At 41.2% G+C, this 27,060-nt stretch overlaps 2 protein-coding genes across 3 annotated transcripts in view; one reads left to right on the top strand and one right to left on the bottom strand.

The window, feature by feature from the left end:
• The window catches only part of Trak2 (trafficking kinesin protein 2), a 59,193-nt gene extending 53,101 nt beyond the window's left edge, over positions 1 to 6,092 (bottom strand). The window contains exon 1 of one of the 2 annotated variants that reach the window (XM_034498227.2): positions 5,917 to 6,092. The gene's annotated coding sequence lies outside the window, so the exon portion shown is untranslated. The remainder of the gene's footprint in view (positions 1 to 5,916) is intronic. The other variant, XM_034498226.2, reaches the window with a different exon arrangement.
• Positions 6,093 to 6,178: 86 nt separating this feature from the next.
• Stradb (STE20 related adaptor beta) lies at positions 6,179 to 25,100 on the top strand. The gene is made up of 12 exons (XM_034498230.2): positions 6,179 to 6,525; positions 9,460 to 9,565; positions 11,478 to 11,558; positions 17,775 to 17,874; positions 18,182 to 18,303; positions 19,282 to 19,390; positions 20,955 to 21,078; positions 22,136 to 22,307; positions 22,575 to 22,679; positions 22,815 to 23,059; positions 23,449 to 23,491; positions 24,161 to 25,100. Exons 2-12 carry the CDS (start codon positions 9,554 to 9,556, stop codon positions 24,332 to 24,334), a joined length of 1,287 nt encoding a protein of 428 aa, XP_034354121.1. The 5' UTR covers positions 6,179 to 6,525; positions 9,460 to 9,553; the 3' UTR covers positions 24,335 to 25,100.
• Positions 25,101 to 27,060: the final 1,960 nt, after the last annotated feature.

Here is a 27,060-nt window from a genome sequence, read left to right as displayed (position 1 = left end):
TCTGATTTAAAAAAAAAGCTTTGCAAAGAAACAGAACTCAACATCTGGCAAATACTAGTGGATAAATACAGATAAGATCCAAAGACCTCAGTGGCCTTTACAAAATGAATTAGTTTCACTTTAACACTAGTAGTCTCTGTGCTTGTTTCCCAGCACGAATAGCCTACCATTCTAGATGTCTTCAAGGTTCTGTGTGTCAGCAGTAAGGCTAGGAATGAAACAGGCATGTTACATGTTAAGAAGTTAATTATAAAATAATTTCAAAAAATAAGTCTATCAAGAACTAGTCAATATGCGAGATACCTAACAACTTCCAATAAATGTTTCTTGAATTAAACTAAAGGTATTAAAGAATAGATACAATATAGTAAACAACAGTCTCTACCAAAAAGGACATTAAGGAGCTAAGAAATCTGAGCTCTAACAGGGAAAAGGCTGTGATCTTGTGGTCTAGATGATTAGATCTTACATGTCATGATCTCAGAAATCTAAGAAAACAAGATAATAAATATTTAATGGGCATTACAACATCTCTATCCTATAGATAGATAGCAGGGGATGAGAGAGAGGTCATCATACTAGATTCAGGATTTTAGTGAGTTTCTTAAGTATGAAAGATTTGGCTGAGAACAAGAGTATCTATAGAACAAAGTAATCAAACAAACAACAAAACCAGAACCCCACAAAAAGGAAAGAGGTTGGTTGGAGAAGGGGTCCCCAAGCATTTAGCTATTAATATGGGGGAGGGGAGGAGTTATCAGCAAATAATATGTTTGGAGATTTAAACCTAACTAGTTCAAGTTAGGAAGTCTGAGCTTGATCCCATAGCAAAGTGGCTTTCAAGAGGAATCAATCTGGAGACAGCATAGAGGATAAATTTCGGGAAGAGAAAGACCAGAGACAGAAAGATAACTGGGGAACTCTTAGCACATTTCACACAGACTGCTGTAAGAAAGGCCTAGGATGGTGAATGGCAACAGCGGGGACCTGTGCGACGGTGTAAACAGAATCAGTTGACAGGGGAACTCGGACTAGATGCATTTTTCTTCCTCTTATAAAAACAGATAATGACATCCAGCAAATGTTTCATTCATTCAGGCTTAAAATGGGACTGGAGAAATGGATTCTCAAGAACTTTTTGTTTTTGCAGAGGACTCAGGTTTGATTCTTAGTCCACATGACAGCTCACAATTGTCTATCACTCTAGCCCTAAGGGATCCAATGCCCTCTTCACACTTGCAAGGGCACCAGGCATGCACACGATGCACAGACATGCATGTGAGCAAAATGCAGAGACACATTAGAAAGAGGAAAGAAAGAAAGAAAGAAAGAAAGAAAGAAAGAAAGAAAGAAAGAAAGAGAGAAAAAGAAGGAAGGAAGGAAGGAAGGAAGGAAGGAAGGAAGGATCATCACCTCCCTAGAAGCTGACTCCTCCTACTTCCTTCACCAACCAAACAACATATTCAGCTGAAACAAAGGACAGCATTTACTAGCTCCCTAAAAACACCAGGAAATCCTCAATCTTATAATAAATAGGTCATGCAATTTCTTCGAAATTCTCATGTCCTCTCTCAATTCTACAAATCCAAACTCTAACCAGCTCAAATGCCCTTTTCCATCAAGTCTTCCCAGGAGCCTCAGCTCAGAGTCAGCATTCCCTTCTGGCATTCTGTTTGTCTGTTTTTTAAATAAACATTTTAAAGGCCCCTTTACAATTATCCCACATCCCCTCAGATGGACTGTCCATTCCTTACAGCAAGCATACTCATCTTAATTCCTCCCTGTTTCCCGTCACACTTGGTAAAAGATCTTAATTTTTTGTACATGGCAGTAGCAAAGTGTTGAGGTTAAGAATGCAGATATCGAAGGGAGCATAGCTGACTTTGAGTTTTAACTTGGCTCTTCATTAGTTGTGTGCCCTTGGAAAAACTACTTAACCTATATTTCTGTATATTTTATGAATTCAGAATGGAGGTTAACAGTACATATTTCATAGGCAGCCAGAGGAAGGCATTACAAGAGTATAAATACTAATAAAAGCATCCTAAAGATAAAAGATACCTTTAAAAAAAATCCCTCATAGGGTAACAAACTACTGAATATTTTACAATCTATGCAGGCAAAGGTAAAAAAAAAAAAAAATAAACATAAAGCCAAAACTTAAGTCAAAATAGGTACATGCAAATTCTAAGTCAGCTGGCCTAAGGTTGGCTATGACTTTTTAAAACAATTTTTTGCTATATTATTTATTGCTGTGTATATGTGCTTATCCATGCCATGGTAGACATGTGATGCCAAGGAGACAGACAATCCAGGAAAGTCAGTTCTCTCCAGGTATCAAACTCAGGTGACAGGTGCCTTGACCCAGTGAGCCATATCCCCGCATGGAGCTGTGCCTTAGATTTTGAGAATTTAAGTTCCTTATGATAAGCAACTGCCTGAACTGGTGTTCCCGCTTCAGCATCTCTCCCATTGCCGCAGCCTTTGTAAACCGCACATGTAATGTCTCCCCACTGCTACAAAATCCTCCATTTTACCCCTTCAGTTTCAGCCTCCTTGGATCGCATACAAAGTCGTCCTTATCTTTCCAGCCTGGCCTCCAGCTTCAGCTCTCAAAGCTCACAGTGAAACCTGAATCACCGAGTCACATCTCAAAGGCTTTTTGTACACCGTGCCCTTTGCCTGTGACACCTGTTTATTATTTACTGGGGCTACAAGGACAAAGTACCACAGACTGGGCAGGTTAAATAACATTCTCTCTGAGTTCAGGGAGTTGGAAGTCCAAAATGAAGGTACTGGAAGGTCTGTTTTCTCCTGAGGCCTGTCTTCTTGGCCTTGTTGGTAATTTTTACTTCAATCTTCCTATGCAGGTATAGGAAGTGTGTCCAATTTTTTTTTTTCTTGTAAGCACCCTTGTCAAGTTGCACTGAAACCCTTAAGGGTCTCATTTTAATCATCTCAGAAGCCCTACACAAATATAGATACATTTTAAGGCAGTGAGGGTTAGACTGAGCTACTACCTAAGAATTTTGAGGACATAATTGAGCCCTTTACAGCTCTTACCCTTTTGCCTTACCCAAGCTAACTCCCATCTGTTTTTCCAAGACTGGCCCAAACCTTCCCCTCCAGCCCTTTCTCTGTCCCTAGCTCTGAACACTGCTGTGACTGTGCTCAATACACTAATGTAACTCTGGCTTCTCTTCTGGACACGGTTCTTAACAGTGAAGATCATCCTTACCACCCAGGACAGCAACCTACAGAAAGTATTTAAAAACATTTGATGAGAAGCAGAGGGGAGAACGTGGACCTTAAAGTAAAAGATGTACAGGTTCAAATCCCAGCTCTGCTGTTTCCTCACAGAGGTAGGGAAGTCACTTAATGTTGAGTTTCCATCTAAATAAAGAGTTGCAATAATGCACAATTGAATTAGAATAAAACTACTCAGGTTTTGTTACGCAGTTAAGAGCTTAGATGTTGAAGTGAAGGTTGGACCCTGGATGGTTTGACAGCCACTTCTATCATTCAGTAATTAAATAATTTTGAGTACATTCATTATTCTGCTTTAGTTGCCTATTTGTTTAAAAAAAAAAAAAACAAACACACAAACCAACAACCTCAGATGGTGCTATCTGGCCATGATGACTAGGTAAAATGTTCACTTGGGTATGCAGTACACTGTATTATTTCTGTGCTTCTTATTATTGCTATTATAAGAACACTGCAGGTCTGAACAGATGTGACTGTAAAGTCAATGACTCAGGTCAATGACTTCTTTCCAACGAAGTAGGATAACTTAATGAGGTTCAAAAGCTGGTCCAGGGCCAGCAAGGTGGCTGAGAGATAAAGGTGCATGCCACCAAGACTGACACCCTGAGTTTAATCCCCAGGATCCACATAGGAGAAAGAGAAAATCAAATCCTACAAGCTGTCCTCTGATTTCTACATGTATTCATGCAGGCATGCTCCCAGGCACACATGCACAGCAACAAACAAACAAACAAATGTAACTTTACAAATGAGACAGGCATGGTAGCACACAACTTTAATCTCAGCACTCAAGAAGCAGAGGCAGGCAGATTTCTTTGAGTTCCAGGTCAGCCAGAGATACATAGTGAAACTGTTTCAAAAAAGTAAAACAAGAAAAAAAAAACAACAAATCCAAAACAAAACAAAGAAGGAACCGGGCAGATGATATAAACGAGTTGTAGACCAGAAGAAAATGAGCAAGAACGACATCCCCTGCCCCTCACATCCCCCACCCCTCATGGTGGCTCTAGTATAGTCTGAGCAGTGAAGTAAAAAACATTAAAGAGCAAATTTCCATAGTCTTTATGACTATGAATGTTAAACATTCATAAGGAAGAATAGCACTGCTTTGTGACTATGGATGTTAAGTATTCACAGTGAAGAATAATAACCATAGAACCATAAAACCTGAGAACTAGAAAGAACCTTTGTGACACAAGTCCAATCCTATCTTGTTTTTCTCTTTCTTTCTTTCTTTCTTTTTTCTTTCTTTCTTTTTTCTTTCTTTTTTTTTTTTTTTTTTTTTTTTTTGAAATAAAATGTATCCAGGTAGATCTGGGCTCTTAGTGTCTTAATGAGCAGTTCTATGAAGGATGAAACCAGCAGACAGAGTGTACAATTTGTTCAGAGTGCTAAAGTAGGGGTTATGGATGTATTCATGGCCAAGGAATGAGAGAACTAGTACTAGGCAACTATGAAAATTCTTTTTAACCATTCTTTTTAACCTGATTCATAACTCTGAAGCAAAGCAGGTCTAGCTGTAGATCTTGACTTGCTACATAAAGTCTTCTGAGTCTCACATAATGAGCAACTAGAGAGCAGTGTAAGTGATTAAGTCAGCCATATACATCACATACGTAAAAATGGGTCCGATTAAAAACAGTCTTTCACATAGGTATGCATGCGCTGGTTAAATGTCTAAGGCTTGTCAGACACTACCTAATTTTAAACATAGAAAGCTGGATAGTTGCTGAGATAATAAAGAGCCTTTAATTTTGTCCTTCCCCACCACCAAATGTCCTTCACAATTTGTTTTCAAGTGTCATGTCACCACCACTAATATGCTATTTGGAGCTCACTGTAGCTCAGACTTTTAATAGGACAGCAAAGATTTGAAAAGTCACAAACATTTTTACTAATGTAGAGCAAGAACTTTGAGTCTAGCTCATTTTGTTCCGTGGTCCATATAAGCTAGGTGAATTTCCAGCAAAAAAAAAAATTACCATCTTTCCTGATGCAGAAAAAGATGCATAAGCAGATGATTGACTTCATTGCCATAATCGTGATTAAAAAAAAAAAAAGTGTTTGGGACTCAAAAGTGCTAGCACTGGAAAACACACCTGGCAATATATTCATTCTTTTAGCTTCAACCTAAAGTCTGTCTGTCTTCCTCTCTCTCTCTCTCTCTCTCTGTCTCTGTCTCTCTCTCTGTCTCTCTCTCTCCCTCCCTCCCTCCCTTTCTCTCTCTCTCAAAAGACATGTGGAGTCTGGTTCCAAATCAATTGCAAAGAAAAGCCCAATAAAGAAAGAGCTCTTTCTAGTGTCCTCTCCATCCATTTGCATCACAGATGGCCACCGAGAGCTTAAGGTTTAACGTCCAGACATTAAAGCCACTCATCCTAAAACGACGGAGCTCCAGATGGGATGCTGTCTGGCAAAGGATGGGAAGCTGCCAATCTTCAAAGGTGCAGATAGGGTGAATCCCGGAGGCTAGCGCCCAGCTCCCATCACTTTGCACCCACACTTGGGAAACATCCCTTTCCCATCTCGGGTCGGGATTCTTCCGTGAGTGACCTCCGGAGATCAGAGGGACGCGGGACAGGAAGGCTTCTCTGCCTTCGGGAGAAGTTGACAAGGGCAAATTCGAATCGCACGCGGGAGCTTACTCACCGGAATGGCCCGGCGTCCTCGCTCCTCCGCCCGCACTCGCTCAGGAAGAAGCCCCTAACACTGCGGCAGCCTGAGAGCAGCAGCTGAAGCTGCCGCCACCGCAGCTCACCCCCCCGGGCGTGGCAGGAACTGGCAGGCGCCCTCACATCATCAACGGGCGACCTTGGAGCTGCAGTGACGCCGGTTCAATGGCAGCCCCCACCCAGCTAAGGAAACTAAAAGGAGACCCACTCTCCCAACAGCCTTTGCGGCCGTAGCGCATAGCCCTCTGGGAACTGTAGTTTCCTTTCTGTCCCGCCTACAGCTCGCGGGCCCCGCCTCCTCACTACCAAGCTAGAAGCTGGAGGCGCGGTGGGGCGGAGCAGCGGGCCGGGACCCCGCTGGGGTGGGGCGAATCCCGTCCCGGCCGGTTGCCCCGGGCTAGGGCAGAGGTCCAGGCCGATAGGCCTTCTTGCGGCCGTGCTGCACTTTTGTGCCTTGAGGCTCGCCCTGGAAGCGGGCCTCGAGTTTTTGCCTCGCCCCTCTGCAAGGCTGGTCCCGGGGCTCGCGCGTGTCGCCTCCCCTCAGCGCCCGCTGCCTGGAGTGTCGCTGGCCTTGGTCACCGCCTAGGTAATGAGGGGAGACAGGCGGGCAGGGGATGGTGCGGGGACCCGGAGAGCGACAGGGATCGCAGCTCGGTAGGTGTACAGCAGAAGGCTGCAAGGCCAGTCCTCGCCGCCAGAGTGGACACGGCCGGCCGAGCAGCGGCCGGAGTCTGCGGAAGCCCGCTTCCACTGTGCGTGCCTCCGCACCGGGGCCAGGGCTCTCGGGTGCCCAGCGGCCGTGCCAGGTGCAGGAGCTCAGCCGCCGCCGCCCCGCTCCCCCAGCTCTCACCTTTGTTGGCGCGCACAGGCCGGCCGACTTCCCAAGCTGAAGACACTCTGGCCCCAGCCCTGTCTGCTCCAAGACTTCGAAGGGACCTTTTCCCAAATTAAATGTCCAGGCGTCGTTTTGTCTTAAGTGTTTACATTTGATGTCGTGTTTTCCCCTCGTAGGTTTGTTATGTCAAATACCTTTCCTCCAAACTTGATCACGATTTGTGACAGCACCTACATAACACAGTGGTTGGCACTCCGTAAATATTTGTTGAAACCATGAGTCATGATACTAAGTTTGGAAAATTGTATTGAGCTTTGTGCATCGCTATGATCTTTGTTAAGGTTTTATGAGATTTCAAGATCACCTTGAAAATTACTGTAATTTTGAAGCCTAACAAAGAGTATTGGTAGGTTTTTTGTTTTTGTTAGCATTTCCTGTAACAGTAGACCATTGAATGCCTAGATTAACCAAAAACCCAAGTCCTGTAAATACAGAGCCCCTTTGGTGTCCGTTTACAGTGTTAACCTTTCACATGAAAGACTTTGGGTATGACTTCTTTATTATGCAACAAATTAGATTATTTACAAAGCTTTATTGTGGTTAGCTTTTTAAGTACAATTGCAAGGGCCTACTCCATACACTGACACACACAAATACATACATATTCACACATATTTTAAAGATAGGGTCTCACTATGTTGGTATCCCTAGATTGCTTAGAACTCACAAAGATCAGTCTGCTTCTGTCTCTGCCTCTTGAATGCTGGAATTAAAGGCATGTTTCACCAAGCCTCAGCAAGCTTTTTTTTATTTTTTTAAATTTATTTTTAAGGATTTATAATCTTAGCATAATAGCAAAAACTAATAGCAAATCTTTCATTCAACTCCTTCACCAGGAGCAATTGCTGCCTTGACCTTAAAATGTCTTGAAAAATTATCTGTTAACTTGTGTGGTATACCAAAGGTAAAACCAAAGGTTTTAACCACCCCACTGGTAGTAACAGTTCTAGAAGACTGACCTGATTTTTTTTCAAATTGTTTTGTTGTTTAAAACAACAAACTCAGTAACAACTTGCTGATACTGAGTGTAAAGCAGATACAGAATCATGGTAACCACAAAAATTAACTTAATCACCAGACCTTTCTGCCTCAGGAAGTCAGCAGCAGGTCAGGACCTGGTGTTAATTACTAGTGTGTGTGTGTGTGTGTGTGTGTGTGTGTGTGTGTGTGTGTGTGTGTGTGTGTATGTGGAGGGGGGTCTTCTGGGATCACCAGTCCCTATCCCATAGTGGCTATTCATTAAGTGTGTTAATACAAACTTTCTCTGAATGGTTTCTTTCCTTATTTAGGTATTACCTTAGAATAGATTAATAAAAGTGAGCTTTTACTGGGTCACAAGCTGTGAGTATTTTCAATTATTCAGAAGTCCCCAGCTTGCTTTTCCAATGGGCCTCAATATTTTGTCTTAAAGTGTTGCTCTTGTCTTTATTGTTTGTTTGTTTGTTTGTTTTTTGAGACAGTTCCACTATGTTTTCCTAGCTGTCCTGGAATTAGCTTTGTAGACCAGGCTAGCCTTGAACTCTGCCTCCTGAGTTCTGGGATTAAAGGTGTGTGCCCCATGCCTGTCTTTTATATCCTAGAATATATATAAAATGTTGTTTACCGTTCATTTGCTCTCTGTCATCCTGGAGGATAGACAGCACAGGCATTGCTGTCCTTATCTCATACCCAGTCTCTCATCCCCATGCCTTAAGTTGGCATTAATCCTTGGCAGGTGACAAAAGTAAGTTTTCCAGTCCTTCTTTTCCTTCCTCTATCTTTGGCTCACAGAAGTTGTCTTGAGAAAATCCACTTCTTCCCTAAGCAATAAAATTGGGTATTACTTTATAACATCGATGGTCTATAAAATCTTCCTTTTCTCGTTTTGTCTAGCTATTTGTAGATGCCTTGATCAAATATGGGCTTTGACTAAGATGAAGTAATGAAACCAGTTCCAAGAGATGGTTAGAAAGGACTGGTTACCACTAGCAAATACTGCCCTCTCTATTGGAAAAGAAAGACCAAGAAGATTTGGGTGCTTGGTTTGTAGCTCTGTGAAGCTGAAGAAGTTACCATGCAAAATTCTGAATCTATCAATTAAAATGGACAAGAGTTGTTTGCATAATAAAATGTATAATTTTGTGCCTGTCAGCTTGAGAATGTCATTTTTACATAAAAACTACAAAGTGTCTTTCTTAAGCATGTGGCAACAAGAGTTTGTTCACTTTAGCCCATTACAAACCCTGTTTCAGATTTGTGAATCCTGGACCTCAAATGAGTTAGTAGGTGGTTAGTCAGAAATCTTTGGAGATTCTCAAAGTTTACTTGTAAATGGGCTCATTAGAGATTCTTAGGATTTATTTGTGAGTGGCACTTCTTATACAAAGAGGATCCAGAATTGTTTTCATATTTGTTCAGGGCAGAAAAAGATAGGAGAAATACAGTTACTTGAGACTTTGGAAATAGAAACTCTCTTTTGCTTTCTGCCTTTCAGGAGCCGTGCCAGAACCATGCTTTTTAAAGATACTCAGAGATGGCACTAGTCTTTGTGCCAATGAGCAGCTGTCTAAATGTCTGATAAGTTATGACATCTAGTTCTTCAAGGAGTTTATGTAAACTTAAATGATTTTGCTTTTGTTTTTATAGTGGAATATATCTGCAACTTGAAGGAAAGATAAAGAAAAAAATCTTCTTCAGAATAGATGGAATTTTGTCACTTTCTGTGAACTAAAGCGATTCAATGTCTCTTTTGGTAAGTTTTGTTATAATTTTATACCATCAGAGTAGTTAGATCTGGAATGAAAGACATTCAGATTAAGCTCTGAGATGCTTTGACCTGACCTGGTCTTGAGAACAATGTAAACTTTCATTGAGTTTTGTCTTTTTCAAAATAACTCCCCAACACTGTTTTTAAATATAACCACTCTTCCAATTCTTTGTCCCAAACTCATTTTTATCATATTTTTTCTTAGATGCCAGACATACCTAGTTAACTATGCATTTTCTTTTAAAACTTCAAAAATTCTTTTTATAAAATTCCACATGTCCCAAGGCAGGTAAGATAACATTTAAAATAAACCTTTGACTTAATCAGACAAAAAAACTTTTGAATCATGACATTATGTGAGCTACAGATGGAACATATTTGTTTGTATGCTAGATATATGGCATCTGCTTTAGATTAAGTAGCTTGGGGAGGGATAATATTAAGACAGCAATCTTGCCCTTTAAATTGTGGGACCTTGGCAGGACAGACAGCATCCTCATTTAAGTTTGCTCATGGTTGCCAAAAATTAGAGCCAGTGTTCAGACTCATGCCTGGCAGCCACCCAGGCTGGGAGACAGAACCATGCAGTTAGAAGACTATAGTTGCTCTTTATGGGAAATAAATATATATATCACATTTGCTTTAAATGTGTGTATCTGGAAAATATATTAAAATGCTTTATTCTTTAAAGCAAAGTCAGCAAATGCTTTCTGTAAAGGCCAGAAGATGATAAAACGTGCTACTGTTCTTCTGCCCTGGTAGCTCAAAAGCAGCCATCAGCAGTGTGGAAATGAATTAAAAAACAAACAAACAAACAAACAAATAAAAAACCTAAAACCTGAATGTGAACTAGAGCAGTGTGTTGATCCCTGTCCTAAAGGAATGTGAAGATTCACAGTTTTACTTCATGTCAGAGTGAGGAAAGACTGTAGCGAGTGCCCTTCATCAGTCCCCACATCTGAATGACAATTCCGAGACTCCCAGTGCTGAACTCACTTTAAAATAATTAGTAGATCGGCCTAGCTGGAAAACACTAGTTGTTGAGAAATTTTGGTGCATTATAAAAGAGAGAATGTGATTATTTATGAGTAACTGACAGTAGTGTTAATGGGTGGGCTTTGAGAATCACCTGATGCTGTGTTTGGTGCTCACACAAGGGGATGGTGATCAGATACTAGAGAATCATTTACTGTGAAAGTCTTTCATGTACTTTTAACTTTTTTCTTCCTAAATAGATCAGTATCATTCCACTAATTGCTGATGGAATAGATAACATAGATATTACATTTCATTATGGGCAATACCTGATAGTAGAACCATGAATTGATGTTCAGGAAAATGTAAATTTTGGTAATAGAAGTAAGTCTCTTAATTTGCTTTAAGTTGAACATGTTTGTAACCTTAAGAAACAAAATAGATTAAAATATATTCAATGTCTTCATAATTAAATAAATGGTTTAATGTAGAAAATCATGCTTCCTATATTCAAAACTATCTGAGAAAAAGATAAAAAACTATTGGAACAGCAAAATAGTTTTTAGCTTAATAGTCAGAGGATGGTTATTTTTAGCCAAATGTTTAGGAATTTGGCAGATTTATGAGGTGCTAAAAGACTTATAAATTAAGACCAACAGTTAACATAGATTCACAACCTCAAGAAAAGGAAGGCAAGGAGCAGAGGTGGCACTGAGCACAGCTGTAACAGACTAACGTGACCGTCTGTGCATCTGGCTTCTTCCCTGTCCCACCCCGTCAGTACCTCCATCTGGGTTGGTTTTTTGATTCTTCTTCCAGCCCTGATCTTTTGTATACACAAGCTAGCCCTGTGTGTGTGTGTGTGTGTGTGTGTGTGTGTCACTTATGCTTTTCACTTATCTCAAGTATTTCTGACTTCCAGGATTGTTTCTGTGCTTCACGAACACGAGTTGAATCACTCAGACCTGAAAAACAGTCTGAAACCAGTATCCATCAATACTTGGTAAGAAAATGGTTGAACCGTCAGTGTTCCTCCTTTGCCTTCTGTGATACTCTTTACTGACTCTTCTTTTTCCTGCTGGTCTCCACGAGTCTGTAACTGACCTCTTCCTAAACCGCTCTTTCTGAACAGTGTCATAGGTTCCTGTAGTTTCAGTTGCTGAGGTTTCACATTGTCCTGGAGCTTTCTCAGGTGTTCTAAGAGGAACATGGTGATTACCAGACTTACTCTTCCCTGGGCCCTGGGATTATCTACAGAATACATCTGATTATGAAAGGGTTAAAAACTTTCAAAAACTCCTAGCACACTGAGTGGAACCAAGAGTGCAGGTCCGTTTGGTCATGAGCTCTGTGTTTCAGGAACTTGGCTGACCACAAGATAGATGGTTGAGTACAAATAGGCTCTTGAGAATAACGTATACAGAATATTCTCCATGACTGTTCCTTGAACCCTCTCACAAACTGAATAATGGGCTGGTACTTTCCACAGGTACTTTTCAATAACCCCCCTTCACTCCTCCTGGGTTGTGGGTTTTTCCTTGTGGTTTTTGCCTTAAAATTCCCTCTGTCTCCAAAGCCCGGGATCAGACCCCACTGCCCCTGCATGGGTTATGGGTCTTAACCTCAGCATGCTGATTGAAATATACCTCTTGCTGGTTGCATCGAGTTTGGTGTCTTGTGAGTTATTGGGTAGCCATGAATTCCTGAGGCTTGGGTGAGGTGCTCACTTCGTGGGGGTCTTACAATTAGATTGTTTTCCAGGGTATTTCTACTTATTTGAGTGATACTTTAATCTGCTTCCAAATCTTTCCATCCCCCATACATTTCACTTTGGCTAATAAAAGCATGCCTATTTCTCCTACATACTAGAAATGCTGGCATTCTCCTAACGATGCCTATCTCCTTACTACTCCGTCATCTCCACCTGGCCTGTACTCTGCGCACACTTGCAGCCTTCAGCCCTGTTCCAAGATGCTCACTCATGCCATTTTGAAGCCAACGGGTACAGTCCAAATCTCTCACCATGATGGAGACTCTCAATGGTATTGCATACAGCCAGTGTTTGAGTTTGCTTTCTTACTGGGAATATTTTCTCCTCTCTGCTTGAAATACCCTTGTTTCTGCCCTCCCCTGAAATTTCTCCTCATCCATAAAGAATTGATTCCATTTTGTATCTGTAAACTCGTCCCCCAGATCCTTTTATTTAATTGTGCTGTCACCTGTCTGGGACATTTTCATGGAACGCTTGTCACTGTACTGTCTTATCGTGAGTGAGTGTCTCTTCAAGCATAATGTGATCCCCATGGAAGGGGCGCTTTTGCCTTACTCAACTTTGTCTGACATACTAAGCAGTAGAAAGGGTTACACTTGGCAATATGTCTCTGAAATCTTTACCCCTCTTAATCCTTAATTTATACTACAAATTTTGCTAGACAGTGAAACCTGCTTTGAAAATTTTGTTACAGCATAAGGTAATTCCAGTTATTTTTGTTTATAGTTTAATCTCAGGCCTGTAGTATGAATATTTTAATAAATTCTGGTGGTGTTCCTTCCTGCCACTGACCATTTAAGTTCCCCCCCCCCAACCCCCACACAAAACCTTCTATATTGGAGGCCAGCAAGTAGCATTACAATGAGCAGCATAAGACAAAACCTCACACAGGCCTGCCTTTAACCAGTGCCATTTTTATTCACCAAAATTCCATCTTCAAGGATGCCTTTACATATAGTAGGAGGTGGTCTCTAACCTTTTCTACCCTTCAGACTGAGGTAACTCAGTCACATGACTTGTCTCTGTGCTGTTACTGAGCCGAGAAACTCTAGAAATTTCCATGCTAGTAGCCTTCTAACCTCTGGGTTTGGAGCCCTATTGTATTTTAAGTTGGAAAAAAACAAAAAACAAAAAAAACCAAAACAAAAACTTCAGCAACAGAAGCAGAGGCCTGACTTGAAGTTTCATGTGGAAAAAAAAAAAACTGGATAATTCTGGGATGGAAACTGGTACCTAGAGGTTAGAGAAGTGTAGCGTCTAATTATTAAAAAAAAAAAACAATCTATACTAAAGCCAGCTACGCAGTCTCCCCTCCCCCAGTGGGAACTGCAAGCCTCTGTCTTCCCAGGTTCCCACAGTTAGCCTGCCACCAAACAGCTCACATTTTCCAAGCCATCCTTCCCCTGCAGCTAGCCTGCCGAGACTGGCTGCTGCTGGCTCCTTATAATGAAAACTCTAGAGCCTTATAATTTATCAGCAAGATTTATAACAGTAAATCCTCAATCCCCAAAATGCACAAACAGAGAACTCAAAACTCAATTGATGTGATACAAGCTGCGCGTCTCGATCGGACAAATGTGCCCTGCATTATCCCATCGCCCTTCTGTGATGTCCTTAGTTGCCTGTGGCTATTTCAAGCCACGAGGCTCTGGTTTGTCACCCTCTCCTATAGGTTCCATCTTGTCTCCTCACTAAAACTTTCAGTCCTGCCTTCTTTTCCCATTGCCCAATCATAGGCTCTACCTTATCTAATTGAAATTTCACCTGACCTTCTGTGTACAGACAACAATCCACAGAAAGGCCCCCGGGCACTTGCTGGGTTGCTGCTTAAAAGAGCAGTATCAGTTGTCCCCTATTGGTGACCTGTAGCTTTTTGTCAGGCTGGATACTTACTGTACACTGGATTAAATGTTAGGTGAAAATGATACAAATTTAAGGACTTTGATATCTGACATTAGTTTCCCATTATACACTATAAAACTTCTAATTAGGATTTCCCATGATATTTCACTTAAGCCTGATGATGCTAAAGATATATTAGTCTAAACAGTGCAGTTAATAAGAATATACCCTAGGTTTTCTGGCTAAATCCAGTTTCCAGTTTCTAACTCTGAGATAACTAAGGAGCAGACTTCAATACATGGTTTAAAAACCAAACCAGTGAACCATCTTCTGTGAAGTGTTTTTAGAGAGATCTACCAGATTTTTTTTTTTTTTTTTTTTTTTTTTTTTTTTGCTTAAATTGGGCCTTTTGCATCTTCAGGGAGTCATTAAACAATCTTCTGGGATAAAGATAGTTGTTTTTAAATGTGAGCTATCCCCATAGCTCCATGTGTTTGAGCACTTGGTCCTTAGTGGTGCTGCTGTTTGGGAAGGCCATGGAACCAGTAGGAAGTAGAGCCTTGACAGGAGCCTGTCCCTGGGAGGGAGCCTGGAGGTTTTATGGCCTGGCGTTGGCTTAAAATTTTTCAACTCCTACTTCTAATATGGGTTCTTAAGTGCTTTGCCCCCCCTTCTAGCCTATCACTGCCCAGAGGTAGTGGAAGAAAGAGTAGTAGGGCTCGGGGTAGTAGGCCTGTTTAGAACTAGTTTTTGGAGCAAATCTAATCTGCATTATCAGGATGTGTACCAGCAGTCCAGTTCAGTAGTGTCAGGATAGCAAACACAAATCAGCAGCGGTGGCACAACCCAGCAGAAACAGGAAGGCTTCCACTGAATCAGCACAAGTCAGCAGGAGTGACCAAGACCAGCGGGGACACCAGGAGAAGTTCTCCACTGTGCTTCTCTCAATGAGGTGAAGATCAGCAAAACCAAGACATGAGACCAGTGAAGTTTTACAAAGCTAGCTTTGCAGCCCGTCATCACTGTCCATTGACTCCTATTTATACTCCCTCCAAACACCACGAGTCCTCCCTGGGAAAACTCCACGTGAGTCTGTGTCAGCTGACGTCACTCTGCCAATCGACCCGAGTCCATAAAAGCAACAGGAAGGTGCCAGAACACTACCAGAATTTTGTGCATTTCTTTCTATAAATTCGCAACAAAGGATGACCATTAAGATTAAAGAATGACAAGGTGTACCAATACCATCCATATGTTGGGTCCTTCTTAACATCATGTGTCCTTTCATGTGTTTGCTTTAGCTAAACATCCTCTCACCTGCATCTGCTTCAGGACAACACTTCTTCACAGGTCTGCCCCAGCAAAACACCATCAGACACAAGTGACTTTTCAAAGAACCCAAAAGTTTCCACTTCAGCCTCTTCTCCCTCTGTTCCTCACCTCTGAGGCAGTTGTGATAAGCCAGCCTCCTGCTTCTGCAATCCTGCTTTTGCTGCCGTGGTAGACTCTATTCCTTTGGAACTGTAAGCCAAAGTAAACCCTTTCTTCCTAAGTTAGCTTTTGTCAGGATGTTTTTATCATAGCAACAGACATGAAATTAAGACATGGAACCTGCCCTAACTTTGCTTTTTAGTTCTCTAGTTGTTAAATTGCTAGGAGAAGTGAGGTTAGTTTGAGATGAGTTTCTGTCAACCCATGCTGTCTTCTTGTGATTACTGTGACATTTTCTTCATGGCTCATATTTCCTCTGTCAATTTGATCTCAGCCTCTTCTGGGAAGAAACATCAAACTCGCTGCCTTGAAGTATTCTGTTTTTTGATAATTGGGTCTGTTGTCAGGTATGATGGCTCATGACTGTACTGCTAACACTTGAGAGATTGCAACAGAAGGATTGCTACAAGTTCAAGATTCTCCCTAGCCAGTATCTGGGCTAGGGAGTGAAACCTTTCCTTAAAAAAAAAGAAGAAGAAAGAAACAAAGAAAGGAAGGAAGGAAGAAAAGAGGAAGAGAAAGCAGAACTAGAGAAGGAAGACTGGAAGTGTTGGATGTACGGTTGCTCTTAAGTGAGTTAGGAGTTAACTATGTGTTCATAGCAAGACAGACTGAGGCAAGTGGAGACTTTGGGTTTTGAAGCTAGACCCTGTCTCAAAAACAACAAACAAAAACAAACCCAGCAAACAAAAAAGACCCTTAGGCTTTGAATATTTGCTTGTGACATCTATATCTTGTTTTAAGACCATTTCCCTCATGCAGGTGGGCTGGTTAGCTGCTCTCAGCCTTGTCATTTTATGTGTGCTTAGCCTGCACGTGTATGCATGAAGTACCTGCAGAGGCCAGAAGAGACCATTGGATCCCCTGGGACTGCAGTTACAGGTGTAACTCCAGTTATAGGTAGCTGCCATGTGGGTGTTGGGAACTGAACCTGTGTCCTATAGAAGAGCAGAAAATGCTCTTAACCACTGAGCTATGTCTGCCCCCTGCCATTTTATGAGTTATGAGAATAAACTTTGGTGCTTATGTCTCTAGCATTTTTAACAGTCTTACAGATTGATATCACTTTAAAATTTTAAGACATCGTTACACACTCTTCTTTTTATTGTATGTTTTCTTTACATCTGTTTATCTGAATGCTTCCTGGTCTAAAGAAACCAGATTAACTTATGGCATCATCCCACCCCAATTGGGCGTATTTTCACTTGTATGGTAGAATTCTCTCCCATCCCCCTTTGTGTTTCACCATAAAGTGTTATCAGGCTGCTCTCGAGTTTAGGAAACATACTTGCCACTATCTAAATATCTCCATCTTTTGGCTTTAAACTCTACCTATTTCTCCTGACTAAAGACTTAGGTATGAACGGAGTTAGCACAATTCCTCACACACAGCACTGTTGGTTCCCCACTTCCTTCTCGCCTCCTTGGAGGCAGTAACAAGATTCTTGCCACCTGCTAGTTCCTGTAAAGGCTTCTTTGTGTCCTTTAGGACATCCTCATGGATATCATATTATGCCAGTGGGTTAGGCCTCCTCTTTCTGCTTCATGTGTGATATTTCGCTGCTGCTATATTTAGATACAGACTTGACTCTGACTCCGGAGCACCCCCATGAGATCTCACATTGCTGCGGGCACCTTCAGCTGGGAGGCCTGTACCACTAGGCTCCCATCTCCTTAGGCTTATTTTTCTTTTTGACCTTCTCTTACTTCATTTTATTATATGAAAGACTTCTTCAGCTAAACTGCTAACACAGAGCATACACCTCAGACGCAAAGCAAGAACACAAGCCTAGAATATCCCTCACAGGTTCTTGCAGTTCCTCCCTTGAACACTCATCAATTTTTTATTCTTAGAACCTTCTAGAAGTTTTACTAAAAATGAGGTGGAAAGTATGTCTTGCTCTTGTCCATATGTTTTTCCTGCCTTTCTGTCTTCAGGCTGAAACCCGACATCAGCTAGCAAGTGCTAAATTCCTTCTAGATCTTAAAATATTCTTTTCAGTCACCTTCCAGTACCTTCCTGGTGAATGTCAATATTTTCTGTTGGGATAGGGTGATCAAATTGGGGGACTAATGATATTTATTGTTTTATTTTTATGGTGTAAACAAATGCAGGTTGATGAGCCAGCCGTTTCCTGGTCCCCTCCGTCTGCTGGAGCCAGTGAAGTGATATGCTCCACGAATGTCTCTCACTATGAACTGCAAGTGGAAATAGGTAATGATGCTGGACTCGCACAGCTTCAGTGTTGGAAAGGAAACTGTGGCACACAGATTATTTTATAGGCATGCCTTTCTTGCTTGTCAGCTGCAGCATAACACTGGATTTTAGCTGGGAGTGGCCTGGGCTGACGTGTTGGGGATGAGGCGTTTGATTCCTGGGGTGTCACTGATGCTGAGCATGCCTGAGTCTTTTCGTTTTCTTAGTGGTTTTGGAAAGGCAGGGAGTTTTAAATTTTGCTGAAGTGCATAGTGTCCACTTTTCCTGCTTTGATTGTTGCCATGGGTTTTGTATGTGACTGCAGGAAGAGGGTTTGACAACTTGACCTCTGTTCATCTCGCACGGCACACTCCTACAGGCACACTGGTAACTATAAAGATTACAAACCTGGAGGCCTGCACTGAGGAACGTCTGAAAGCTTTACAGGTACTGATACAAAGGAAGGAAGGGTTGGCTGTGATTTCTGTTTGAGAGGATTGTGTCATCTGTAAGAAATGTTGTATCTCCAACTGATAGTTCTGTTAAAGAAAGTAAATTTAACTGAGTCATGCTCAGTTAAATCTGATAATCAGTTATCAGACTGGGAAGAACACATGGAAGCACGATGCATTAGCTGATAGATCAAATATATTCAGACTCTGGCAAATACTACAAATTCTTCAAGTGAGTGGCATATTTCAGTGTTACGTTGAAGACCGACAACACCCTCAGTCAGTCTAGTGACAAACAGGAAAGGACAGGAGTTTCTTTTCTATTGTTTAAGCAAAATTACCCTCAGAATTGGTAAATTTTAATGGGATTATATTTCAGGCTTATGCAATTACTTTGTTGTTTCTAATCATTTTTTTGTACAAAGGGGGAAATTTATTTTACTCTTGTCTCAAATTCTAAAATATTTATATGAGGGTGAGGAGATGTCTCAGCAAGTGAAGGTGCTTATTCCAAACCTCATGACCTGAGTTTGACCTCTGGAGCCCACATGATGAAAAAAGAGGAGCAATTCCTGCAAGATGTCTCTGGTCTCCACCTGTATACTGTGTCATGTGCATGTCTCTCCACAGCGAATAAGTAAATAAATGTAAAAACATCTTAAAAACAGGAAGGTAGGTAGGTAGGTAGCACAGCGGGGGAAGACTGGGAGAAATGCTGCCACAGTATGACAGGGATTCTCTCCATGATTTCCCTGTCCTGTGTGCGTCCTTCACTGTGTGCTTCTGGACAAGGTTTCTGACATTTTAAACGGGCCTTATAAAACACAAGTCAGCGTCATGTGTTTTCTGGAGCAGCTATGAAATTCAGAAGCAAAAGCTAACATGCTCCCTTGAGAATTAGGGCATAATCACTGCTTATTAAGAAAGAAAAAGGTGACGTTTAAACCTGTTTTCTCTTGTACATTTATCCTAGAGAGCGGTGATTTTATCTCACTTTTTCCAACATCCCAATATTACAACTTATTGGACGGTGTTTACTGTTGGCAGCTGGCTGTGGGTTATTTCTCCATTTATGGCCTATGGTAAGAAAATTGTTTTAAGCAAAAGAACTAATTGTTTAACATGGGTGGTATCATCGTAAATGCGTAGCGGGGTCTGTATCTATTGTTCTGTATCTATTGTTCTGTATCTATTGTTCTGTATCTATTGTTCTGTATCTATTGTTCTGTATCTATTGTTCTGTATCTATTGTTCTGTATCTATTGTTCTGTATCTATTGTTCTGTATCTATTGTTCTGTATCTATTGTTCTGTATCTATTGTTCTGTATCTATTGTTCTGTATCTATTGTTCTGTATCTATTGTTCTGTATCTATTGTTCTGTATCTATTGTTCTGTATCTATTGTTCTGTATCTATTGTTCTGTATCTATTGGTCTGTATCTATTGGTCTGTATCTATTGGTCTGTATCTATTGGTCTGTATCTATTGTTCTGTATCTATTGTTCTCTACTTTTAATTTGTAGATTTACTGGACAATTCTAGACTTCATACTATATTTCTGCTCTTTCTTTTTTTTTGAGTAGAATGGGGATGGTGATCCACCAGCCGCCATGATTCTCTAAAAGCTCTGCCCTCCCTCAGCTCCCTCCCCTCTCTTATTAGAGAGTAGCTGTTGTTTTGCAGGCAGAAGTAGTTTCCCCACATAAGCACACTGTCTTTGCCTCTGCTTCACTGTCCTGTGAACTGATGTCGGTGAATGGCAGACACCAGGTGTGTGCCCAGCTTCCTGCCTGTGCTTCTTACAGGAGGCAGTCACTCACGCCCTCTGTTCTGATCAGCCCAGGTGCTTAACAACTCATTGTTCAGGAAGTGTGCTGACCAGATAACAATGGAGTCTAGAGAGCCGCTCTTGTGAATTACCTCTAGATTTAATGTATCACATATACACATTTTTATTCAACACTGAAAACTACTGTTTTAAAAAGTCACTAAAAGGAGTGTGTGTGTGTTGCGTTTGTGTGTGGTGTCACTGTGGTTGAAATACAGGGCCTTGAGCAGGGTAGGCAAATGCTCTTTCTCTGAGTTAAATTCCCAGCCCCTCCCCACCCCCCCCAAAATAACAAGGAGTGAGCAAGAGGGGGCTGGGAATTAAGGATTAGTATTAAGGATTTCTAGCCAGGTCTGGTGGCACAAAACTATAAGCTACTTAGGAAGCCTGTGACAGGAGGAACACAAGTCAAGCCTGACTGAGCTATAGAATAAATTCGAGGCCAATCTCAGCAACTTAAATGAGATTCTACTTTAAAATTTAAAATGGCTAGAGAGCTGGGGATATGGCACGGTGTTAGCATGTATGGGGTTCTAGATTCAGGCCTCAGTTCCATTTTGTGATGGTGATGTGATCGTGATGATGTCATGATGATGATGATAATGGTGATGGGGTGATGACAGTGATTTTGGTGATTATGGTGATTGTGATCATGGTGATGATTCTTGAAGGGAACTTGTATTCGCATGGGAAATTGGCTATACTCAAAAAATAAGAGATGTATGTTTGCGTGCTTATGACTGAAAAGAATATTTAAAACATAGTTGAAAGTAAAATCACTAAGAGTTCATCTGAATACATCTGGGCTTTCTTTCAGGTTCAGCAAGTCAGCTCCTAAAGACCTACTTTCCTGATGGAATGAGTGAAACTTTAATAAGAAACATTCTCTTTGGAGCAATACGAGGGTTGAACTATCTGCACAAAAATGGCTGTATCCATAGGTATTTGCTTATTTGCAGTCTACACAAATGGAAGAATTTTAAATGAAGTCATCCAGGGAAGCTTTTGTACAGAGCAGTTAAGTGTTAGAAAAGGAGGGTAAGAAACCAATAAATGAAAACTGAAGAAGATAGCAGTAGATAGCTAACCAGTAGATAACAGTGGCGCCTACCACGCATGTCGGCTGACCGGAAATGCTCATACCACAGGGTGCATGCTGGGCTGGGAGAGCAGAGAGCCTTAGTGTCTTAGTGGGGGTGGGGTAGGGAGGACTCACATGCCCGGGTTATCAGCTGGGATTTTTTTTTTTTTTTTTTTTTTTTTGGAAATAAAGATCATCTTTATTCATAAGCTACTTTCATGTATTTATTACTATTTCATGTCTCTATCTTGTGTGAGTTATAACAGTCCTTTCTTCTGAGTGGTCTTCAACCCTGCAGAGCGCCATACTAAATGTCAGTTTTCTCTGTGCTCCTCTGGGATCTTGCGTTTCATTGTAGATTAATTTTGAGTAGACTTGCTTGTTGTTCTTGTCTCCTTAACACTTGCTGCTGAGTTGTTTGTCAGCAGCGTTCTGACAGAAGATTCCAAGTTGAATGTAATCAAACGGAGGCTCTTCTCACCTTACCAGATTACTGGCTGTCCCACTCTGATAGTGTCCAAATGTAGTGTTTTAGATGGAAAAACAAGGCTCTATAGGCCATCTATAGGCCAGTTAAAGGAACTTTAATATGACATATCTTTATAAATCCCACAGAGACTTCTATTGTATTCCATTTAACCTCGAATAATAACTGCAAGCTTCAGTGCATTCTCAAATAGCAAAATTAATCATTTCTTTTCCTTGTGACATCCCCCCTGTTCTGGTACTATATTAAGTACCTAAGGAGTTCCTTTGACTCCTTGAGAATGTTTGTATTTTAAGTTCATATGGTACACTGCTGTTTTATAAAGGGTATTGACTTTCCAAGGGAATATAAGGATATGTTCTCACCAGACTTTTATTCATTCTTCATTGGCCAGATTCCTAGTACTTAGGATTGTTTCTTTTTGTTCTAGGAGTTTTAAAGCCAGCCATATCCTCATTTCTGGTGATGGCCTGGTGACCCTCTCTGGCCTGTCCCATCTGCATAGTTTGGTTAAGCACGGACAGAGGCATAGGGCTGTGTTTGATTTCCCACAGTTCAGCACATCAGTGCAGCCGTGGCTGAGTCCAGAACTACTGAGACAGGTCAGCTGTGGCTATTGCTATTGTGTCTGTGCGTCTCAAATGTCTTTTGAGTTTGACTAAAGGGCAGTTGTGTCCTTGTTTTTTTTTGGTGAATGGCTGCCACAAGACCTTTTCTCTTCTCACACTTGTGTTAGGAATTTTCAGTTGTGAAAGCGTCTATCAGGTGGATCTTGATTTTGTGCTTTGGGGGTTCTTTTCCATTGTTCATCAAGAGACACCTGTATACCACTGTGCTACTCGGACTAAGGCTTCCCATTGTGCTTACAGGATTTACATGGATATAATGTGAAGTCAGATATTTACAGTGTTGGAATCACAGCATGTGAATTGGCCAGTGGGCAGGTGCCTTTCCAGGACATGCACAGGACTCAGGTAATACTCCTGAACTTAAGTGTGACAGCTTTCTCAGGTCTAGATAAGGTCCACTGAACATGTTTGCTGTGGACTCTGGAGCTCTGTTAGGACGTTTGTGTACATTTTACCTGTAGATGTTTTCCTTTCTCCTAGATGCTGTTACAGAAACTGAAAGGTCCTCCATACAGCCCACTGGATGTCAGTGTTTTCCCTCAGTCAGACTCTAGAATGAGAAATTCCCAGTCAGGAGTAGACTCTGGGATTGGAGAGAGCGTGCTTGTCTCCACTGGAACTCACACAGTCAATAGTGACCGGCTCCACACGCCATCCACAAAAACGTTCTCTCCTGCCTTTTTTAGCTTGGTGCAGCTGTGTTTGCAGCAAGATCCTGAGAAAAGGTAATACTGGTCATCTCTAACTAGCACAAAATGTGCTTCACATCTTATAGTAGTTTTATGATATTACCCTTCCCATAAAATTCACATATTTTTACCAAAAACTTAGTCTGGGGAATGTCGGTGCTAAGAACAAGTCAAAGTGATAAGCAAGTATGAAGCACAGTTGGGCTTCTTTCTTGGCCACGCTGTTCCCAGCTGAGCTGCCTGCGCCACACCCAGCCAATTTGCCATGTATAAGTCAGTTTTTAGTGTGTCTGTTAAGGCACCTTTGGAAGAAGTATAAAACAGTTTTATGTGTATACACACACACACACAAACACAAACATGCCACATACACACATTATCTGATGTTAGGTTTTATCTTCTAATAACTTTTTCAAAAATTTCAGGCCATCAGCAAGCAGTTTGTTGTCCCATGTATTCTTCAAGCAGGTGAGCTGGTCCATTATCCATTGTTTTAAATATTTTAACATATGATTTTTAAAAGCCTTTATTTAGTTGACTTCATAAGACACTTAGGTTACAAAGAGTTTTACTAATAACTTCCCTATAAAATAGAATTAAAGTAAGAACGTGTTTTTAGTTGTTAATTTTAGGCTTATTTTAATGTGTGCATGTGTGTACATGATGTATGTTCATGCATGTGTCATAAGTACACCTGTAGTAGTCACTCTCTCACTCTATTGAGTGGCCCCTAGGATAGAGCTCAGACTTTCAAGTGTAGACCTGAAACATCCTTGGCACCTTTGCCTGCTGAGCCATCTGATGGCCTTAATTATAGAATATCTAAAAGATTTTTATTCTTAATAAACAAAGCAGGAAAAGCAGCATATCATGTTACACCCACTATATTATTATTAACTTAAAACTGGTGTCTGTCTTACCTAGAAATAATGATGGAGCAGAATAATTCTGTTTAAAAATTAGTTTATTTAGCTTTTAGTCTGTTTTTTTTTTGATTGTCAGAATTAGAAGCGTTTATAAGGGAAAGACCTAAAAAATAATTTTAAAGTTTTATAATTTCTTTAAAAGTTATTTATTACTTATAAATTTTATGTTGAGTTTCTGTGCCCACATCACTATTTTATGTTTCTTTAACAGATGAAGGAAGAAACCCAAGACTCCATACTCTCACTGTTACCACCTGCCTACAACAGGCCAGCAGACAACAGGCCAGAAGACAACAGGCCAGCAGCGGCATTGCCGCCAGTGTCGCCTTGGAGCGAGCTGGAATTCCAGTTTGCTGATGACAAAGACCCAGACTGGGAATTCTAGGGTTGCCAAATCATTTCATGTCCTCTATACTTGACAGCCTCTCCTTGCTGCTTGTCTTCTGTCTTGTTAGGTACAAATGACAAATCTATACTTGAAAATACAGTTGGTGCACTGGAGAACTGATCAGTTAAACCACTCTGTTCTTGGGCCATGGATTTACCCTCTCTGCCCAGATCAGAGCACCCGCACGACTTCACCAACAGTCACTGCCCTGCTCAGCTAGTGTCAACTCACCCTTCTTCCTTCCCCCAACCTTTTCTTTTCTTTTCTTTTCTTTTCTTTGCTTTTCTTTTCTTTTCTTTTCTTTTCTTTTCTTTTCTTTTTTTTCTTTTCTTTTCTTTTCCACTTCCTAAGCTGTGACTGGTACTTTCTGGATCTCAGTGAAACTTTTGAGCTGGTTAATTTTCTTCTACATTTTTCTGTTCTCTGGGGAATGAACCCTTCCTCAGAGGACAGTGCTTCCAGAACATCTTTTCTTCCTGATTCACTAGCCTTTTTGATCAGCTATTGTTAGATGAACAGGCTGTTTTTTTTCTGGTACAAAGTCCTTTCTTTGGAGAAGGGAAAATGTTTGTACTATCCCTTTTACATATGGCAACATCAAACTGAGCCTCGCTCACATTAAATAATTCACTTGAACTATAAAGAGAAGATGCAATTTGCATTTTAAAAGGGAGGGGTCTACCATAACACTTTTCTACCTGTGTAAATTATAGATCATTAATTCATGCACCCTGTGGGAGCTCAATAAAAATGTTAAATTGAACATATCGTTTATATATTTTGTGTAGCCTAACAAAGCTAGAACACAGATTCTAATTTGGTTTGCTGAGAGAACTTTTTAAAACATAATTTACATAACATAGTAAACTGCAGGCAATCTTGAGCAGCTCTTAAAGACAGATGGCATTCGGGCCTTTTATATGCTTGCTCCTGTAGTGGGGTGAGTCTGTAAGTTAACGGTGTTGCCTCCCTAGCAGGAGATGTCCTGTGTTTTGGTTACATTTTTGTTGCTATGATAAAATACCACAATCAAAAGAGTTGCAGAGGGCTCCTTGTCCATAATGACAGAGAAGGCAGCAGGGGCAGAGGGCTAAGATAGTCAGTCCATCTCAGCTCCATCGCAGCAAGCAGAGAGGGGGAACTGGAACTGGGGCAAGACGACAAACTCTCAGAGCACCCTCCGCAGCACACTTCCTCCAGTAGCGCAAAGAGCATCACCAAAAAGGTGATCACCAACACCAGCTAGGTGTTCAGATACATGAGCCCATAGGGCACATTTTTCATCCAAACAAGTATAGTGTCTCAAAAATGGTTTGTGATTGAACTTGTAATAAGTTGGGGTCTATGTCAGTTGTTTTTCTTAATCTATATGACTATATAGATTGGAAGTTAATCTAAGTACCATATTACATTGGAAGTTACTGTAAAATGATTGTCTTAAGACTAATAGGCAGTTTGAAGCAGTTCTGTTCATGTTTGTTGGCTCTACCCCTGCCTCAAGTATGGATGTTAGGGCTTCTCTGTCAACACAGCTGTCAAGACCTGCCGAGTGGGAAGTGGAGGTGAGAGAAATTAGAGTGGGCCATAGATGGGGGAGAGGACAGGGCCACTGAGCACTGAGAGCAGCAGTGGGGTTGTCATCCCACTCCGTGCCTTAGCATCTGCCAATCTGAGATGGTCCTGTGTGTGTAAAATGCCAAAGGTAGATGGAGTTGTCATGAAACGTTGCCTGTCAGAGCTCCTACTGTAGGTGTGTTAGAACTTGGCTCATGAAATTATGGAGGCTGACAAACTTCAAGGTCTGCCAGATGAACTAATGACCAAGAGCCGACAGTGACGTTCTAGCCCAAAAGCTACCGGGCTTTATCTAGGCCAAGACAGTGTTGAGTTTGAGTCCGGTGGCTATGAAAAGCTAAATCCATGTTCAAAGTCAGGCAGGAGGGTTATGTTATTGGGGAATGTTACTAGAGACAATAATAGCATTTGATTAGGGAAAACTTCAGAGATATCCATGGTGAAATGTTTTAGAAATACTGCTTGCAAGTGACAATGTTGTCATAAAACCTCAGTGGGGTACAAGAATTTGAGATTTCCTTCTAGGAAATATGTCTTTGCTAAAGCCAGACCAGTGGTTTTTCCTCCTTACCATTGACCAGTGGCCTGCTACCTCTCAATGCTTTTCTTCACTCTCCTCTGCTTCACTGCAACTATATTTCTTATGCTTACCTTGTTCCTCTGGCATCTAGGGCAGAAACAACTAGGATGTCTTTTGGTTGTTTTGTTTTGAGCTGGGGAGCTAGGTTTCACAGTGACCTCACCTCTGGTTCTCCGGGCGGCAGCTGCCTCTTCCTTTTCTAAAGTCTTTTGGAGCACTGGGGGCACGTCTTGTCTTTACTAGCTTTGGGCCTTTCTCACTGCTTCTTTTGGCTTCTTAGCCTGGACCCATCATTCAATAAAATAAGTCCCTGCATTCTTTCTCCCTGGAAGAGCAGTACATGATATTAAAATGAACAAAAGTTCTGTCAGCTCAGAGAACTATAGACTACTGAATCTAGAAATGTAACTAGCTCTAAGTAAAGTTTCTTTGCTGAGCATAGACAGATGCAAATGGAGAATTGGCAAACTAGGCAGGTAGCAATAACCAAGTGCCACAAATGCGGAGGAACTTAAAGACTACTTCACCCCAAAAGAGGAGTGCTGGGGTGCAAAACCTCGCCTATGAA

The sequence above is a fragment of the Arvicanthis niloticus genome, chromosome 3 (genome assembly GCF_011762505.2).
Source record: "Arvicanthis niloticus isolate mArvNil1 chromosome 3, mArvNil1.pat.X, whole genome shotgun sequence".
Classification (NCBI taxonomy): Eukaryota; Metazoa; Chordata; class Mammalia; order Rodentia; family Muridae; genus Arvicanthis; species Arvicanthis niloticus.
This window is presented reverse-complemented; position numbering and strand designations above follow the sequence as displayed.